Genomic DNA, 17759 nt, shown 5'->3' on the forward strand with positions numbered 1-17759 from the left:
ACAGCCTTGGAAGGTGCCCGGTAGAGCCGGGGTGAGATAGTTGAGTCTGACCAGCCCATACGCGGCACATCAGAGAGATGGACAAATTCCATGGCAAGAAAGCCTACTCAGTCCTAGGCAAGGCGGCGGTGAGGCTCGCCACCAGGCATGATTGTTAAGCCGGGGCAAGGCTTTGAGCCTTGTCCCGGTTTCTGGGTAGGCTGAAACCTGCGGGGGGGACGCGTTGAAGAGACCAGGCTGAGCCCAAAAATCAGAGATTTCGGACAGCAATCGTTAAGTACTCGGTACAAGCACACGCGAACATGAATTATTCGCACTCGATTCGCTGCAAATGGAGCACTGGGCATCAGATGCTTCGGTGGTAGTGAGGCAAACGAGATGCAACGGTGAGTGGTGGGCAGCAGCGTTTGGGAGGTCGAGTTGGTAACCTCTGATTGCTGGAGGGCGGGCTCGAATCCCTTTAACCTTGGTATCTGTTTGGTAACATTTGGTGCTGATGGGCTGATGAGCTGATGGGCTGGCTCGTCCTCTTGTAGGGGGGCAATGACTTCGTTTGCCATCGCCATTGGTCTCCCAGTTAGCCTTCTCGGAGGCAATATCTTTTGTGGGAAGGCCGTGCTTTAGCCTGGCCAGTCAGTGGTGCCCTCCCTGGCCATTCTCCAAAGCCTTGTCCTGTCAGAGCCTGTCACGGCGCCGCTCCCTTGCTGGTTGTCTCGGTGCGTTGGGCTGCGCCCCCTCTTTTCTTTGCCGTGCAGTGGCCCTGGCTGGGGTGGCTTTCCCACCACACCTTGTCGTGCAGCCTCGGCAGATCTCTGCCCATTTGGATTCGAAGGGGCTTGCTGCCATTTGAGCATTGCCACTACTCGCGGATTGTGCAAATCAGAGGATGATAAGGGTGACTGCTGCTGTAATTGATTTTCGTCCACAATGACGGCAGGTTAGATTCGCGGTTTTGCCATCAGAGGATGAGGTGATTGATGGGTGGATTGCCGCAATCGCCAGGTATCTAGGATAAAGATAGAGAGAAGGACAGCCGTGGTGCACTGACACGTGCTTATTGGGTTCTCTAAATGAGAGAGCTTGGAGAAGGAGAAAAAGAGGGTTGCTTCGGGGGAAGTTCACGGGAGAGACCAGTCCCAGCCAGTAACAATCCTGGGTGCGTCTGGGTCCTTTTTGAAGCCTGACTCGGTGCTTGAAGCGAGAGCCTGACCGAATGCCTGAGGCTGATTGCGAGTGCGCGACGGCCACCTTGCCCCCCTCCAGGAGGGTCGAGTTACGGTGCCTCGTTCAGTGAAAATAGGGTCCCTCCGCAGCCTTATTTCAGGCTAAAGCCTTGTCCAATTCCTAGCCTCCTCCCCCTCTACTATCTCATTTGCACACCTACTGCAGCATCCCCTCTTCGTTCGAATTCCTCTCACCCTCCCGCCTTTTTCCTCCTCCTCCTCTCCCTGCCAGAGACTGTTCAACTCTTATCGCTCACTTCTCCCACCGAGCTCTCTTCACATTCCCGCGATTCACGCCCGAGAGAACATCTCTCGCGTGAACTCTGCATCTCCATTTCCCTTTTCCATCCTCCCTTCACCCACCGTCTTCTTGGCGCTCTCGCCACATTTTTTGCAAGCTCGTATCTGATCCCAGCTTGCGCGGTCGCGAGACTGTCCATCTGCTGGATATCCATCCAGCCCTTCATCGATTTCATCCCCCAACTAGACTGCGTCAGCCGTCGACCTTTCTCTCTTGACCGATTACAGAGTCAGAAGATGATCCACGTCGTTTGAGACGCCACAGTGACCCGAGTCCCGGAAGCCTTGTCTGCTCGCGCCTTGTTGCCACGCCTCGTTGGTTGACTCGCTCAACTCCGCTTCTCAACCCCCCCAAAGCTCACCCACCACAAGTCACTCTCCTGTCTTCTCATCCATCATGGCTACCGATACAAACATCAACATCACCACTGCATCTCTGCGTGGAAGTCCATCAGATCGCATCATCAAACCGCGCCCCCGGAAGGACTCGTTGCAGTCGATTTCCGGCTCTGATACCCACCCTGGGCGCGTGGTGAAGCCTCGTGCGCGCAAATCGCCTGGTTCTGGAGCTAAGAGGTCGGAACCCGCGAAGCGCAAATTCATCTGTTCATTCTCTCACTACGGCTGCGACGTCGCTTTGAGTTCCAAGAACGAGTGGAAACGTCATGTATCGATTCAGCACCTGCAGCTGGGATTTTATCGCTGCGATGTTGGCTCGTGCAACCCAGACTTGAACACCAATGTTCCCAATCACAAGCGGGTCTACAATGACTTCAACCGGAAGGATCTCTTCACCCAGCATCATCGACGCATGCACAAGCCCGAGACTGGTCCAGGCTCAGGTCCCATCGCACCTGGCAACGCCGGCGATAAGGATTGGAGAGCCTTCGAAGACAGCCTTGAAGAGGTCCGCAGCCGCTGCTGGATGGAGAAGAGAAAGCCTCCTCAGCGCAGCACCTGTGGCTTCTGTGGCAGGGTCTTTGAAGGTGAAGGCAGTTGGAATGAGCGCATGGAGCACGTTGGAGGCCATTTCTCCCGCGACATCGTCGAAGCCAAGGAGGAGAGGGAGGATGAAGACTTGACCAATTGGGCCCTTCAAGAGGGGATCATCAAAGACGCCGGGAACGGCCGTCATGTTCTGGTTGATCAACCCCCTACCATCAGCGAAAGACCTTACTCATCCCGCGATCGGGACGTCGCCATGACCGACGCTCCTAGCTCTGACGGTGTGTCCCGCGACCCTGAACATTCTCCTTCGCTGAGTGCCTCGTCTCGAAGACCAGAATCAGAAAGCAACTATCCCAAGCTCGATAGCCCTCGCGAAGCACGCCGACTCAGCAATACCATGAGCCCCAATGGCACCCCACGCGCGCCGTCAGTGCCATTGCTCCAGCCTGCACCTGGAAGTTCAGTTGCCGGACAGTCAATCGCCCCTGCCCTCGCGGCCGCCGCCCTTGGATCAGCTACCGTCCCTGATTCGCCCGAGAACAAGCTCCAACCTCCTCCAACACCTCCCGAACGGCGAGGCTACAATCTCGCACCGCCTCCGTTACAAGGAGGGAAACCGGCTCCCGGCACTGCGGCCCAAGGTGACTCCGGGAGCGGGGATCGACTAGAAGATCTCATAAATCAGTTGATCAGACCCAAACCTCCCAAGACACATCGCCGTCTGACATGGAAATGTGTGAGTTGAGCGATCATGAGCCTCGCCTGAGTACTTGGACTAATCAGTTCCCGCAGGATTGTAATCTGGAAATGTCGGTGGATATTGACGATGCAGACCGACAAGCCATTGAAAGCCTTCAAGACATTAGCATCATCTGCAGCAAAACATCGAACCCGTATCTCAAGGTCGCTAAAACCGGAAAGTATCATGTGGTTGCGTGTGACGAGCTTGCTGGCTACATTTGGAAAAACTCGAAACAACCAGTCGAGCAACACAATCGTCCCAGCGAAGTTCCCGTCAGCTAGTGGACTATCCGCGCAAGAAGACTTCGTTTCCGGAATGGGTGGAATGTTATGATGATAGAGAAACATGAGAAGCGAGATATGTCTTGTCAAGATTCCACCAGCCCTAGGCCATTCGTGGCACAGGTCCCCTTCACATTTTCAGCATCGATACCTCATTCTTCATCAGCATCAACAAACACCAAGCTCAATGGGAATGCTGACAAGTTGCACACGGTTATCGGTTTATTGATTGGCAACTAGTCACGGAAGCGAAAATGGACGAAGAGAGAATTGCCTCAGGGCTTGCCTACCCACATACTACATACAGGTTTTACGTTTATGGCACGAACTGGAGGGACAGTATGAGCTTCTTTCTTCTGTGTACCCGAGCAAAATGAATCTTATTGAGAGTCCTGGTGTCGCAGATCACTCCCACTCGATTTCACATGTCTCAGGAGGTCCTCTGAGCGTGCTTGCTATCTTGCCCCCAAGCCACGAATGGAATTTGAGTTGCTTGAGACTTGGTAGAACCTCCTGTTGTCTGTGACCATAGCTTGAATGGCATTGTTTTTCTTTCTTGTCCATCTAAGACACTTCAGTCTCTTTGCGAGTCAATGTCCCAAACCTCATTTAGTGTAAGTTGGTTCCCACCCGCAAACTCCACGTGCCGGTGATGGTACCAAAGGCGGCCTAGTCTGTCCATCTCCCTTCAAACGGGTGATACTACGAATCGGGATTTTGTAGTGGCGGGTTGGAGCAGTCAGCGGTGGAAGCCTCCACAGCTGTTCCTTTTGGCGAGTGGAGAAGAGAAAATGGTACCTGGTGTGATGAACGAGGGGGCAAGGAGGAGATAATGAGGTTGGATATACGCCGCGCTGGCTTGAGACACAGAACAGGCATGGTACATACCAGATGGATATCTTCTCAAAGGAGACGAAATGCCTATTTGTAATATCAATGAATGGCATTCATGATCCGGAGATAAATTATCTTGCTTTGCTGTCAGTGGTCGCCAGTCGGATATCGTGCCATTTTCTTGACTCGGCTCAACAAGAATAAGGAGGACATGGAGGGTGAGGAGAGGGACGCATCTCTGACCAGACAACCAGAATAACGTGCGTAGTGTCTCCTCCCCCAAGAAAATATCGCCGCTTCACAATCATAGGGCAAAATACTGTCCAGGCACAAGGCGTCACCGAACCACCTGGTCAGATCACTCGCCCTTGCTCGCCCCAAGACTCACAGACGGCAGAGCAGAAAAACAGCCGAACATGCAGCGGGCGGCGGGCGTGCATTGGACGTCCTGCTGGGGGGCGGAGGGGAGCGCAGCCCAGGCCCTTTTTCCCATGTCGAGCTTTTCTAGCCACACGCTCAACCACGTTCCTCGCTCCTCCAAATGCCACTCCGCCTAGCCATGCCATCGCAGCCCACTCAAACATCCTCCCATTGTTTCTCTCGACAAATGGCCGTCACCAGGGGCCGCCATGCCCACCACCGTCCAGCACGTCCCAGGCTGCGGACGAAGTATCTCATCCCGCAGAATGGCCTGCTCGAGCTCATTGCGCTCTCAGGAGATATCTTATCCCTCCCGATTTGCCATCTGGAGCCTGCTTTCGAATCTCACTCCTGAAGAATGGCTCCAAATGAGACTTTCTTTTGCCTGCGACTGTTCACCGCAACCCGCAATCCTGTACAGCGTCTCCTCCAGCCGGCCTTCGTCCTGAGCTAATCATAATTTGGCACCCTACGTGGACGATCCCTATTCCGACTGGCAGTTGGCCTCAGCTGGCTTCTAGAACAGAACCTTGCCTGAGGACTGACAGTTTAACGGCCCTGTCAGTGGAACCGGACCGGCGGCAATGTCCAGCCAGTCCAACTTCCTCGACACGACTGACTGGCCCCTACAAAAATCACCTCGACAAGATAGCATAACGTCGTTGGATACACCTTCAGATACTGCCAGTGTACACTTTACCAATTTCAATCTGCCGCCCACTCCAGCCCTTTCAGGGCACGGTGATCGAAGTCGACAGTCAAGCTGCTCGTCAGAACAGATAGTTCACGTCCCATTGAACAAGCCGGTCAACATGTATGTCCTCCTCCTGCACTTGTCCCCCTCTCCTTGTACCTGTCCCTCTCTTTTGGTACTCTCGCAGAGCATCTGTTGACAAGCTTGTATGGCATCACACAGCTCCTTCAGTAAGGGCAGCAAATTGTTCAAGCTGAAATACGCGCAAATCCAACTCCGCAAAGATGTAGCAGGGCAACTCAAGCAGATTGAGCTGAGCGACCCAGCGGGCCTCCAAACGACCTTCATGCACTCCTGTTAGTCGGCCCTCCCTTGAGATGACTCGGTACTGATCTCGGGTAGTTCCTGGCACAAAGATGCCCATTCCTCATCTCGAGACCCCTGTAACATCCAGCACCAGCCATATCTCCCGGGTATCATTTCTCGAGGAACAGAATGTACGGATGGCGGCTACCCTTTTTCAGGCGCAGCCTTCATATACATTCGAGACATGGGAAGGTCTGTTGATACTGAATGCTTCCTTGCCACGACCCTGGCTAGCCCAGTCAGGAGTCGAGGAGCCTTTGAATAACCTCTGACCAGTTCCTAGACTGTGTACACTTTCAGGAAGCTTTGCTCAGCCAAACAGTTATCTTCACTGCGGGTATTGCAGAGGCAAAATCCAAAGGAAGAGGCGAAGAATGCATCAGCCAGAACCTGCGCATTCTCCGTTCGCGGACTGGAAGGCAGATCATTCTCTTCTTTGCCAATTCACAGCGAAAAGAAAAAAAGCGCTATATCACTATCCCCCGTGAGTGACCACCTAGCAACCAACATGTCAGATGCACGATTGCACTTGTCGCACCCTACCCGACAAAGGAGGGCATGTGAATATCCAAGTGTGGTTTTGATTAATGGTCAACTCCGATTCTGTCAGATTCCTTGCAACCCCCTGCGAACCCGAGTCGTTGAGACACACTGTACATGTTGATGATCGGGTGGACTGATTGGTGGACAGTTGACTGCATCGACCATATCGAACAGAGCAAGAAATCGGGCCGTCCGATGACTGTTTCATTACGACCAAACTTCGACTTATTGGCCCAGTTGAAGGCACTGCACATTACATTCCTTGACGATAACGGTATGGAGGTTTTCCTGTCTGCTTTACAACCCGACTAATCGACCTTTCTAGACCAAAAGAAGTTCTTCGGCTTGTTATGTCACGGCGTAGGGTTCCAGGGATGATGATGGGGCATATCTAGATATGATGATGCACCAATTCGCGTTATGTGAGCGTATGAGCGATTACGAGGATACCCAGTAATGAATGACCTATACTTTGGCATGAATCAGCGTCTCCGCTGGAATATATAGATTGACATCAGAACCAACAATGTGAAAGATCTTGGTCGATTTCACAAGCTTTTGAGATACAGGGTTTGAGCCCGACCTTAGCCGTGACCCGTTTGAAGCTAGCCTACCACCACAAAGGCTCGTACTCGCACTGATATAGCGCCATTTAAGTTAGGGTCCTCAAGACTTGGTACGGCTAGCCCATAGGAAGGTCCATGAATAGGATGAATGGTTGGGACAAGTGTGGGCTGAGCCTCGGGCTGACTGCAAGCTTTAGCGTCTGCTAGCGAGGGAACAAGGGGGGGTGGACTTGCAGTCCTTCTTGTTCCTTTTATCGACAAGGGCAGGAGTCCAGCGTCGCTAGCTTAGGCTGTTTGCCAGAGAGTGATCGGTGATCTCGCTTAGGGCTCAGAGGCGACGAAAACATCCAGTGGGGGAGCGTGGTTTGACGAGCGAAGGTACTGGAGAAAGAAAAGACTTACTATCTCTTGTTTTCGTCTGGACGGACTACACGGGAAACTACCGGGTGTCTTGCCAGAGGGGCAAAGGGAGAACAGTTGTCACCGAAGCCTTCCAGAATCGTGCTTCCCCCTTTCGACGCGCATAACACCTTTCGCGGTCATCGGGAGCCAGCGAAACAAGGCAAGAGATTAGTCGCAGGATAGCGAACGAGCAGTGGCTGGCAGCATTGTTAAGCAGAGCCGTTGGATGGTCGAGGGCGAACTTCTCACAGGAGGTGTCTCATCTGCCTTTAGATAAGGCGGCGCTCTTCCCTCGTATACTTTACAGATACTCGGTATACTATTTGCTATACCTTGATTCAGAGGCTCCCTCGTCATCTTTGAGTACTCCCCGGTCTGTGTCATACTATGCCACTCATTTTTCCCAACCCAGCGCGACGCATAACGGACTGGACAGGGTTAAACTCGGAGTCAACGAAGCCGTGCTGGACCAAAAGCAGAAGGTAGTCGTAGATTATGCAAACTTTAGGGACGGTGGGCAAGGCAGCGTGGGGAGCAGGACTCGTTCTGGGCAAGGGATCGCGCAATTCCTCTGAAAAAGATGGCTGGGAGAGGTGCATGATGCTGAGACTTGGACAGTGTCAGAAGAGACAGGATGGATTATATTGTTGTGACCAAAGCGGAGAAGTTCCAGAGAAGGCGTCAAGGGCATCTGACAATCGAGAGACCCAAGAGACCCTAGCCTCTTGACCCCGGCTTGGCCACTTCCCACGTGTAGGATGCTGTGAGCGCTGAATGGACCGTGGGCTGGATGTTCTCGTCCCCCCCCCCCCCCCCCAAATCTCACACCATTAGTACCTCGCCAAAGGTCACCACTTCCAAGGGCAAAGGGTCACCAGGAGCAAAGGCTGCATACGGTACGGCTCCTTGTAGCCCATGTCCACGCCAACAACCTCTCACCGATGCGTCACTCCTCCAGCTATCAAATCCCCCCTGGGTACACTCACCCCATCACCATCACATCCAGCTACTCTGGCATGGATCTAGGGTGGACTCTCCCCCGAAACCTACGGCAAGGACTGTGCTTAAGGGCTCGGGCTAGTTGAAGCGTGCAAGGAAGTTCGGATCTCTTTGGTGACAGCCATCGATAACTGCTCTTCCCAGCTAGCTAGCTGCGGGATGAAGCGACTGAGAGTGGGCATAGGCGTGGGCGAGGTCACCGGGGGACGAGGGTTGTTTCTGGCTCCTGCATAGAGCCTTTTCACACGCCTGCTGTGGTTCCACGCCCTGCACTGTGCCCAATCTGAGCAGCATGTGAGGGAGAAAAATCAGCGCCGACTGCTCGCACGGGGCGTCCCTCGCAGTTGTGGCACACTAGATGGTGCCCATTCTACTCGAGGTATTTCATATCCGAGTCCGCCTCATCGTCAGAAGAAACTTCAGGTACCTGTCTGCGCCATCCTTCTTGTAACCCCCAAAAGCCTTCCCATTTATTCCCTCTCCGAACATCTATCCCACCACCCTCTCGTTTGCTTGCAGACTTCCAATTGTAACCTGGCCCAAAAACAGGGCTCCCTGCGGCTTATTGTTTCCACAGCCTCGAATCACACTTGTGCGCTATGGATGGTTGACCCTCTCCCTATACCCCTCGCTTTTGGCCCCATTCTGCCTGAAGGACCCTGAATAGCTTCATGATGGGACGATGGCGTGGACGTCTTTATGCGACTGATCGCGCAAGAGACTTTGATCATGAGCGAGTACGTCTCAAATTTGGTGAACCGGAAGTCTTGACTTTGGAAAGAAATGAATGCCCTGACATGTTCTTCGTCATTTAGGATCGCCATGTCCGTGTACGCCAGATCTACGAAACTATCGACCGACAACCTTTCCAATGGGTTGTTGTCCTCGTGGCGGGAGTCGGGTTCCTGCTCGACGGGTTCTCCCTCTTTGCCGGGAATATCGCCCTTCCCATGATCTCCTATGTCTACTGGAACCAAGAAGTCTCGACATACCGAGTAACTTGCATCAACATCGTCACGCTCACCGGGACCCTTATCGGCCAAGCAACATTTGGCTTCCTCGCCGACAAAAAAGGTCGGAAGACAATGTACGGGATTGAGCTGCTCCTGCTCATTGGTTCCACCTTGGGTGTGGTGATGAGCTCTGAAGGCTACAACGGAAGCATGAGCGTCTATGGGTGGCTGATTTGGTGGAGGCTCATGGTCGGGATAGGCGTGGGAGCGGACTATCCGCTCAGCGCCGTCATAACTGCAGAGTCAGTGGTCTTGTTGGTTTATTCAGGCAGCTACAATCCAGCTAACGACTGCCAGGTTTGCTCCCACAAAACACCGAGCACGTATGATGGCTAGCGTCTTCTTCATGCAGCCACTTGGACAGATCATGGGCAACCTGATCTCGCTGATCGTGGTCGCCATATCCCGTCACTCCAACAAAGACGATCTGCAGCGTTCCGTGGACATTATGTGGAGATGGATTATTGGTATCGGCGTGGTACCTGGTGTGATTGCTTTGCTGTTTCGATTTGCCATCCCTGAAACCCCTAGGTTTCTACTCGATATTGAGGACGACCCTGTCAAAGCCGAGTTTGACGCGACCCAGTTGTTCGGAGAGACCTCCATGATCAACGAGCTGGAGATTGGAACGTGGTGCGATTCCCTTGAGGAGTCAAACTTGTCCAATCGGTCACTCGACGAACGTTCCGATGCCAGACCCTCGTTTACCGTGACCCCAGCGCCGCTGGCGACATTGAATTCATCCTGGAAGATATCGAAAGCAGATATCAAACAGTATTTCTGGACGGAGGGCAATTGGCGTACCTTGATGGCTGTGTCAGTATGCTGGCTTCTACTGGATTTTGGGTACTATGGTATTGGCCTGTCGAACCCTCAGTTTCTTGCGAAGACCTGGGGCAGTCTGCACATTTCGAATGCCCGACCGATCTGGAAGACGAACGATGACCCCGATACCGACATCTATGACATGTTCATGGATACATCGGTACAGGCACTGGTCGTTTTGAATACTGGAAGTTTTGCCGGAGGGATCCTATGGATTCTTTCGGCTTCTCGGCTGAACAGGGTCTCTCTGCAGAAATACGGCTTCTTGGCTCTCGCCGCATTGTTTATCGCTTTGGGGACCGAATTCATCGTAGTTCAGCAAGAAGGGGCTTTGGCCATCACACTGTATGTCATTGGACAATTCCTGTTCAATTTCGGTAAGTCGCGTCGAACGCCATTCGAAGTATTCGTGGGCTGACACGTCGAACAGGGCCTAATTCAACAACGTACATCATCCCCGCTGAGCTGTTCCCAACCCGTTATCGATGCACCTGCCACGGTATCGCTGCGGCCTCTGGGAAGCTAGGATCCATCTTGGTGCAGGTGTTTTCTTTCTACTACAAGTTCGGGTCCTCGTCACCCGGCGACAACCAGACAAAGCGCTACGGGACAATTCTAGTGGTCTTCAGCGCATGCATGATCCTGGGAGCGGCGGTCACACATTTCTTTATCCCTGAGGTACAGGAAAAGGCAAGGCGAGGCTCGATTTGGTCGGGACGAAGTAAAACGCTGGAAGCACTTGCACTGGGCCGATGGGGAGAACACAGTGAGTCGGTGATTCGCTCCCGTCCCACGAGGAGTATTGATGGGCTATGAAGTTATGGGTGTGGCTAATACTTTGTCCGTGTACAAATCATATGGCATGGCGATGGCGGAGTCTTTGCGATTTCACTTGTGATATGGCCCAGATTTCAGTTTGCCATACAACAACCTCACGTCAGGCTTTTTGGCAAAGGAATGAAACAGCTCTAGAACCCAACCTGCTTTGATTGAAGAGCAGGGTAATTGTATCATATGCGAAATAGTCGGATGTATATCTCCCAGTGTATCAAGATCGAATATAGAGACGCTCCAGAGTACTTGACAGTTTTGCAGCCTGATCCGTAGGTGCTGCCTACTAAGGTACTCTGCGGAAAGTATCCGCTTTCTCTAACATGGCTTGGGTACTCAATAATGACGAGGCAGCCGCTATATCATAATCGGATAATATCAACACTGAAGGTGGGCATACTGCTGAATTCAAGAGTAGGTCGAATGCCCCTCTAGTGAATGATGGTGACATTGTAACAACACAGCGAAGTTACTCCTACTTTGCTACGATGGTATCCTTGTCTCGTCAGACCATGCCAATTATTTGTGATATATGCTCGTCGTCTCAAGAGATATAAAGCACATGTGTTCATGTGGACGAGATGAACTTAGATTGACAATTGCTTCATATCTAAGACGAGAAGTGTTTTGCGTTTGTCATCAAATCCTATTCAATTTTTCCCCACGTTCATGTTAAGCATCTTGATAGATGCTCAGAGTCGAGAAATGTTCGGGTTTTCTCGCGAGTATCCAGCTTCGCGGGACAGGGACTTACCACCGAGACCCAATTCCCGAATAAAGATGTCGGCTGCTTTCTCCCCCACCAACAGAGCAGTGTTGTTCGTATTTGCACCCACGTTCTCAGGCACGATGCTCAGGTCCGCCAGCTTCAAGCCCTTAGTGCCATACACGCTCAAGCTGGCATCTACGACACCCTTCTGTTCTCTTGGAGCCATCTTGCATGTTCCCAACGAGTGCCAAGTAGTGGTCACAATCTTCCTGACGTTCTCTTCGATCGCCTTGTCATCCTCAGGCGTGTACTCGATGCGCTTCGCGTCGTCAGCGACAGGGCCATCGGCCTTTTCAACGACAGCAGCTTTTGAGCCTGGAGGGAACTTGGGGTGATCTGCTGCCAGTTCACCGCGGAAGATGTTCATGCGGCGGAAGATCTCGCGCTGAGTCTTGTACGCCCAGATATGCTTCTTGACGTCAATGTCGTTGGGGTCCTTCAAGTAACCGACGTCGAAATCAATGGGATCGGATATGTTCGGTCCTGTGATGTGGATGTGCCCGCGCGAATAGGGATACGCCGTCCAATTGGCTATAGAAACATACTCGGAGTTATCCGGCAATGTAGCATGATCACCAAAGAAGCTATCTTCACGTCAATAAAATAGTCGGTGGTGAGAGTAGATAATCCCTCTTACCTCAAGTACATGGCGATGATCATTAGAGGCCTGTCAGGGGCATTCTTGAAGTCTCGATCCCAGGCTCTCTTGAAATCGGGTCCGAGGGCTTCAACTTCAGCCTCGGTGGGACGGAACTTGCCTGAGGCATCCATGGAGTTCCAACCCAGCTGCTTGTTGTTCTTCTGGATCTCTTCCTGTACATTCAGTCGCCCGTCCGCAAAGGCGTTGATGGTCTCGTTCGGTGTCAGGCTGGTTCGATAGGTGTAGAGTGTCAGGTGATGATCCTGGTAATCATTCCCTACACCAGGCAGGTCCTCGATAACCGGGACCCCCGCGCGCTTGAGGATCTTCGGGTCACCAACGCCCGACCGCTCGAGAATCTGTGGTGTCGCATTCGCGCCGGCCGAGACGACCACCAACTTCGAAGCGCGGGCAGTCAGGAGAGCCTTTCCACGGGCGGCAGCTTGAAATTTGGGGTTGGGCCTGTACTCGACGCCAACAGCTCTCTTTTTATCATCCAGAAGGACTCTCACAACTTGGTTCTCTGTCAGAACATGCAAATTCGGGTAGTGTCCGCTCTGCAGCTTCGGGTGAAGGAACCTGTGGGCGGCATCCTGGCGCCGTCCATCTGGGCCAACGTAGCGCAGCCAGCGCTCGGTTCCGTTGTTGGAGTCAAGGTTCTGCAAGTCCTTCAGCTCGGGGTAGCCAATTTTGGCTGAGGCTTCAATGAACTCGTTCTCAGCACGAGTAGCTCGGAACGTGCCGCTGGAGATATTGATGGGACCACTGTCGCCATGCAGCTCCTTTTCACCTCGACCATGGTAAGTCTCGAACTGGTGAGATGGTTAGAAAGCCCAAAGTGTGGGAAGAGACGAAACCGGGGGTCTCCTAACTTTCTTCAAGAGTGGCAATAGCTCTTTCGACGACCACCCAGGCGTCTTCCACGACTCGAGATCAGATCTTTGTGCCCGCGTGTAGACCATCCAGTTTATTGAGCTCCCACCACCCAACGTGCCGCCGCTGGGGACGACTGGCTCTCTATCCGCAAGTTGCGGTGCCCTGTTGCCTTTCCAAAAGAGGGTATATTTACTGTCGTGATTTAGGTTCAGCGGGAAGAGGGCGGGCTGGACGACCTGGGGCACGTTGTAGTTGTTCATACCCTGCTCAATGACGAGGATCGAGAGGCTTGGATCTGCCTCGGCGAGGCGAGAAGCAATCACGCACCCAGCCGTGCCTCCTATCATGCGAAGTCGTCAGCGAGAGTAATGTGGTGAAGGGGAAGAGCTTGCCTCCTGCGACGATCACGTCGACCTCCTGAAACTCCTCTGGTAGTTCCGTAAACAAGCCCATGATGAGATATGGCCCCCTGGGATTTCTGTGCGAAACAGGGGTAAATGCTTCCGGGTCCACGAGTACCACGGCGTGCAAATGTGATTTACAGGAAGCACATGTTGAAAAGGCTCACCCAACCAGATATATATATGGACAACTAGTCAGCTTTGCTCTTCGAGGAGGAATATCTGATACTCCTCCTCTCTCTACCCCGCCGATAAGAGGAATGATCCCCGGTGAGGAGAAAGGGTATTCGGATCAACCTGGGAGGAGACTGTGACATCAAGCGAAGGATCTTCACCAATGACCATATTTGCTCAGCTCTTACCGCCCGTTTCATCAAGGATCAAGGAAGAGCGTTGAAGAGGAGAAGGGCGACGTAACGGGTCTCGACCCCGCGTCCCATCAGGCTGTCGGGTGTACTCCGTGTCCATACCTTCTGGTATGTAGACCGCAGGCGGGTCTGAGGTGAGCAAAAGGGAGCAGTCAATGTAGAACATTAACCGGATCATCAGGAAATGAGGTTTTGTCAGTAGCCTTTGTTGATCTTCCCCGCATTTTTGACTTTGGTATTTTTCTCAACTTCTCCGCAGCTCCAGGTCGTGGATCACACTGATGCGGATAGTTGTTGCCAGTTTTCGAAGCAAAGTCTTTCACTTTTATATGTAAGTAGGTATCCAGGCAACCAAATGAAGGGCAGATCTCTGGTGACGCCAAGCCGCAACATTCCTGCAGAGGATCACATTGTGACTTTGCTTCTCTTCATGTCTGTCCGGGGAGGCGCTGGCTATAGAGGGCTCGGATCCCCGCTGTTCTCGGCTTTTCGGGGCCCCAGACGACAACCATGGGTGAGATATCAAGTAAGCAAAGCTGAGTAGTCGAGCTGTCGCTGTGCGGTCCCGAGCTGCAGCTGGGCGGGTACAAGTGAGCCTGATGCCGGCAATGGGCGGAGACTCTGAGGGCAGATAACCGCAGAGAGGAGAAACTGAGCATGGCTGGGGATGGGCCGGCGAACCCGAATATCCTCCTTCCCTGATCCTCTACATGGGGAGAGGAAAATGTTGTAGCCAGCACAGCTGATGTCAATGGGCCCTGCAGGCTTTGGACCGAACAAATGATGAGCCTGGCTGTTGGTGAATCACAACCCGAAGCCAACATGACGATGACGTTCGCAGATGGTTTTCTGAAATGTGAGCCTTCCCATTTTCAGCAGCAGATACCCAATCAGAAACCATGCGTAGGTCTTCCTTTAGCCCACGGCGAAACGGAAGACAAATGGCCGTCTGACAGCAAGAAGATTATCATATTTGGACGGAGGCATTGGGAGATCATGGTTGCCACAGAAATACGGAGTATGTGGCACAGTCTGACACGGAGGCGAAGCCATCTCAGAAGGTAACCACAGTGGCTCATTTGACATCGGCTCAAGGTGAGGTGCAGTCGCGAGAAAAGATTTTGTCAGACAAGAAACACTTTGCACCTTGGCTGGATATTGGGGCTCCTCAAATTCTGCAAGCCTGTACCTCTCTAGCGCATACGGAACGAACTGCCTTTCCACGCCTCGTACAATGCCGCATATGCCCTGAAACCATATCAGGCCCAGAAATGCCTCGCTGTGCGTGGCATGAGGGTCGAAGAAGGTGGCTGGAGACGCACTTCCGGATCGAGAAAAACTTACGCGTGTGATTTGTGGCAGAAGGGCAGCCCCCAAACCCCTTCCTCAGACGAGGCAGTGCTCTTGCCCATGTCAGAGTTTCATGTGAGTCACAAACAATGCTATGGCTACCACCAAACTGCTTCTGAGCCGCAAGATATGTTAAGAAGAGCTTTCCTTCACTTTCAGCTGTAGCTTAGTGTTCATCCCCAACACTTGGTTTTCGCTGAGGAGCCTACACGACAGGCTTGAGGGCACCGCATCGCGTGTGTTATTTCCTCACCAACTATTGACAAGTCTTCAGTGCGTTGTGATTCCCATCCCTGCTCTAGAGATATGGGCGGCTCCGTTTTCAAACCCGATGGCCTGTCCACTCCACGCATGCCCCCCAAAGTCTACGACTCGGTTCTCTCTCACGCCGAGGAACTTCTCAGGGCACACTTTAAGCTCGTAGGCCACGCAATCGAAGCACCCGCCAAGGCCTCGCACGGAGATATCGATATCCTTGTGGCAGACCCTTTCGATCGAAATGTGACTGCTGGGCGTGAAGTTGGGCGTTTTCTGGCCGATCTGCTGGGCGCCGAAAAGTGGAAGAAAATGAGCGGCACTTCGACATATCATCTAGCCTTGAGGTGGCCAAAGGGCTTCGAAGACCTGTTGATAGCAGACGGAGACACGAGTCAAATGGCCAGCGACGATGAGCCGAGTCCAAGAGCTGCCGATGCAGTTGGTACCTCCTCCGCTACAACTGATAGCTCCACGTCCTCATCTTTGCCCATTCCTCTTGGCTCGACCCAGAAATACATCCAAGCCGATATCAACGTCATGCCTACCTCGGACTACTTTCGTTGGCACACCTTCATCCAAGCGCACGGCGATCTCTGGCAAATGCTTGGAGGGATCGTCCGCCGCTTCGGCATTACCCCCACCTCCAGAGGATTGTTTTTGCGGATAGCAGAAGTGGAAATGCATAACAAGGATCAAGCAAGAGTTCTGATGAGCAGCGATCCGGATACAGTCTTGGACTATATGGGGCTGGATAGAGAAAGGTACTGGAGGATGTTTGGGAATTGGGAGGAGATGATGGACTACGTGGCGACTTGCAGGTTTCATGACCCGGCTCGCTGGAAAGATCGGGCCAAACATGACGAAAGGGGTGAAGAGGAGGAAATCAAGGAAGAAAATGACACGGGAGCGAATCTTTTGAAAGCAAATGACCGCCAGCGCGCCGCCAAGCGACCCGTTTTCGCGTACTGGATCGAAAAATACCTTCCCGCTCACGTTGATGAACCACCAGGCAACTCTGCACTCCTGACAAGGCAAGACGTCATCGAAGACGCCAAGAAGTACTTTGGTATCGAATTTGCGAACAAGTTTGAAGAGAGGAAGAACAAGATGGTCCGCCAGATCAAGGTGGACAAATTGTGGGCTGATATCAGGAGGAGCCTGCCAATAGAAGGCATGGAAATAGGATACGTCATGAAAGGCATGAAGAGAGAGATTGTGGGACATCGCGAAGGACAATCGGTGGAGCCGGAGAAGCTTGAAGGATTAGACGAAGCCAGAGCGGCATTCGAAGCAGGGAAATTTGACGAGGTGCTGCAGTGGGCAACACTCAACTGGAATGAGATTGGACAAAGACAGAGGAGGCTGGATCAAGAAAAGAGTCAGGTCCATCTCTTGGAGAAGGCCAATGGCGACGGGCGGCGAGGGAAGGGGAGGAAACCAAGCCCTCGAAGATGACTCTACACCGAGACCTCAATATCCTTTCGTCGATCCTATCATCCGGTCTCTTCCGAAACCCAGCAGTAGCACGACTTCCAGTCGAAGTCGCAGCCCTATGAAACGGAAAATAGACTTCGATATAACGTACCCCCGAATCACGTTCAATGAGGACAAAAGGATGTTTATAGACGAGGATTGGGCACTCCCTGGCCGTATAAGGAAGGCTATAGTAAATATACCCAAGGAGATGCGCGAGGATTTGGAAAGATATCCTATTACCAGACGAAACTTAGATCTAGTTACGTAGCAAGAGGATCATCGCCGTTCGCTCTCCGAGATCAGAGACTTCTAGATAAAGGTCTAGAGTATTGAAGAGGCGGCAACTATATGCTCGAAAGAGGGTCGGTCGGAGGACTCTTGGAGTGATGATGTTGTCCTCGACATCATAAGACTGGCCCTCAGCTGGTTGGGCTTGAGGAACAAGTTGATGTTGGCAAAGTGATCATGATACTAATGATCCAGATGATGGCGACGAATACGAAGGATTCACAGAGGAAGAACTCAGATGGTTGGGTATGAGAAGCGAGGAACGCAGGGCGCTGATTCACCAGTGGCGGGCCGAGGCAAAGGCGAGAGTGTGAGGATGTTCATGTGGGACGAGCAGAGGAAAGAG

At 52.6% G+C, this 17759-nt stretch overlaps 5 protein-coding genes across 6 annotated transcripts; 4 read left to right on the plus strand and 1 right to left on the minus strand.

Moving 5' to 3' along the window:
- The first annotated feature begins 1359 nt into the window (after window positions 1-1359).
- Window positions 1360-4053, plus strand: PV07_09665 (uncharacterized protein). The gene is made up of 2 exons (XM_016396942.1): window positions 1360-3207; window positions 3264-4053. Exons 1-2 carry the CDS (start codon window positions 1921-1923, stop codon window positions 3492-3494), a joined length of 1518 nt encoding a protein of 505 aa, XP_016246798.1. The 5' UTR covers window positions 1360-1920; the 3' UTR covers window positions 3495-4053.
- Window positions 4054-4390: 337 nt separating this feature from the next.
- On the plus strand, window positions 4391-6889 carry PV07_09666. 2 transcript variants are annotated; one of them, XM_016396943.1, is made up of 6 exons: window positions 4391-5562; window positions 5665-5798; window positions 5845-6000; window positions 6092-6292; window positions 6500-6625; window positions 6677-6889. In XM_016396943.1, the coding sequence occupies exons 1-6, from the start codon at window positions 5333-5335 to the stop codon at window positions 6727-6729; spliced, it is 900 nt and encodes a 299-aa protein (XP_016246799.1). In that variant the 5' UTR covers window positions 4391-5332; the 3' UTR covers window positions 6730-6889. The 2 variants fall into 2 exon arrangements, with proteins under 2 accessions (XP_016246799.1, XP_016246800.1); XM_016396944.1 differs by having other exon boundaries at window positions 6092-6625.
- A 2103-nt stretch (window positions 6890-8992) lies between these two features.
- On the plus strand, window positions 8993-11120 carry PV07_09667 (uncharacterized protein; the record flags this gene model as incomplete). Its single annotated transcript, XM_016396945.1, has 4 exons — window positions 8993-9055; window positions 9134-9573; window positions 9629-10533; window positions 10587-11120. 4 exons carry the CDS (start codon window positions 8993-8995, stop codon window positions 10970-10972), a joined length of 1794 nt encoding a protein of 597 aa, XP_016246801.1. The 3' UTR covers window positions 10973-11120.
- Window positions 11121-11679: 559 nt separating this feature from the next.
- PV07_09668 (uncharacterized protein) lies at window positions 11680-13619 on the minus strand (the record flags this gene model as incomplete). Its single annotated transcript, XM_016396946.1, has 3 exons — window positions 11680-12340; window positions 12394-13208; window positions 13269-13619. 3 exons carry the CDS (start codon window positions 13617-13619, stop codon window positions 11680-11682), a joined length of 1827 nt encoding a protein of 608 aa, XP_016246802.1.
- Window positions 13620-15446: 1827 nt separating this feature from the next.
- Window positions 15447-17287, plus strand: PV07_09669 (uncharacterized protein). The gene has a single exon (XM_016396947.1). It carries the CDS (start codon window positions 15698-15700, stop codon window positions 17102-17104), a length of 1407 nt encoding a protein of 468 aa, XP_016246803.1. The 5' UTR covers window positions 15447-15697; the 3' UTR covers window positions 17105-17287.
- Window positions 17288-17759: the final 472 nt, after the last annotated feature.

The sequence above is a fragment of the Cladophialophora immunda genome (genome assembly GCF_000835495.1).
Source record: "Cladophialophora immunda strain CBS 83496 unplaced genomic scaffold supercont1.5, whole genome shotgun sequence".
Classification (NCBI taxonomy): Eukaryota; Fungi; Ascomycota; class Eurotiomycetes; order Chaetothyriales; family Herpotrichiellaceae; genus Cladophialophora; species Cladophialophora immunda.

What these genes read in the sequence shown, in the direction of transcription:
- PV07_09665 (XM_016396942.1), top strand. Translation starts at nt 1,921, where the DNA reads ATGGCTACCGATACAAACATCAACATCACCACTGCATCTCTGCGTGGA. An exon ending in GCCGTCTGACATGGAAATGT is followed by an intron (nt 3,208 to 3,263) that starts GTGAGTTGAGCG and finishes CAGTTCCCGCAG; the next exon opens with GATTGTAATCTGGAAATGTC.
- PV07_09666 (XM_016396943.1), top strand. Translation starts at nt 5,333, where the DNA reads ATGTCCAGCCAGTCCAACTTCCTCGACACGACTGACTGGCCCCTACAA. An exon ending in GCGCTATATCACTATCCCCC is followed by an intron (nt 6,293 to 6,499) that starts GTGAGTGACCAC and finishes ATTGGTGGACAG; the next exon opens with TTGACTGCATCGACCATATC. An exon ending in TACATTCCTTGACGATAACG is followed by an intron (nt 6,626 to 6,676) that starts GTATGGAGGTTT and finishes CGACCTTTCTAG; the next exon opens with ACCAAAAGAAGTTCTTCGGC.
- PV07_09669 (XM_016396947.1), top strand. Translation starts at nt 15,698, where the DNA reads ATGGGCGGCTCCGTTTTCAAACCCGATGGCCTGTCCACTCCACGCATG.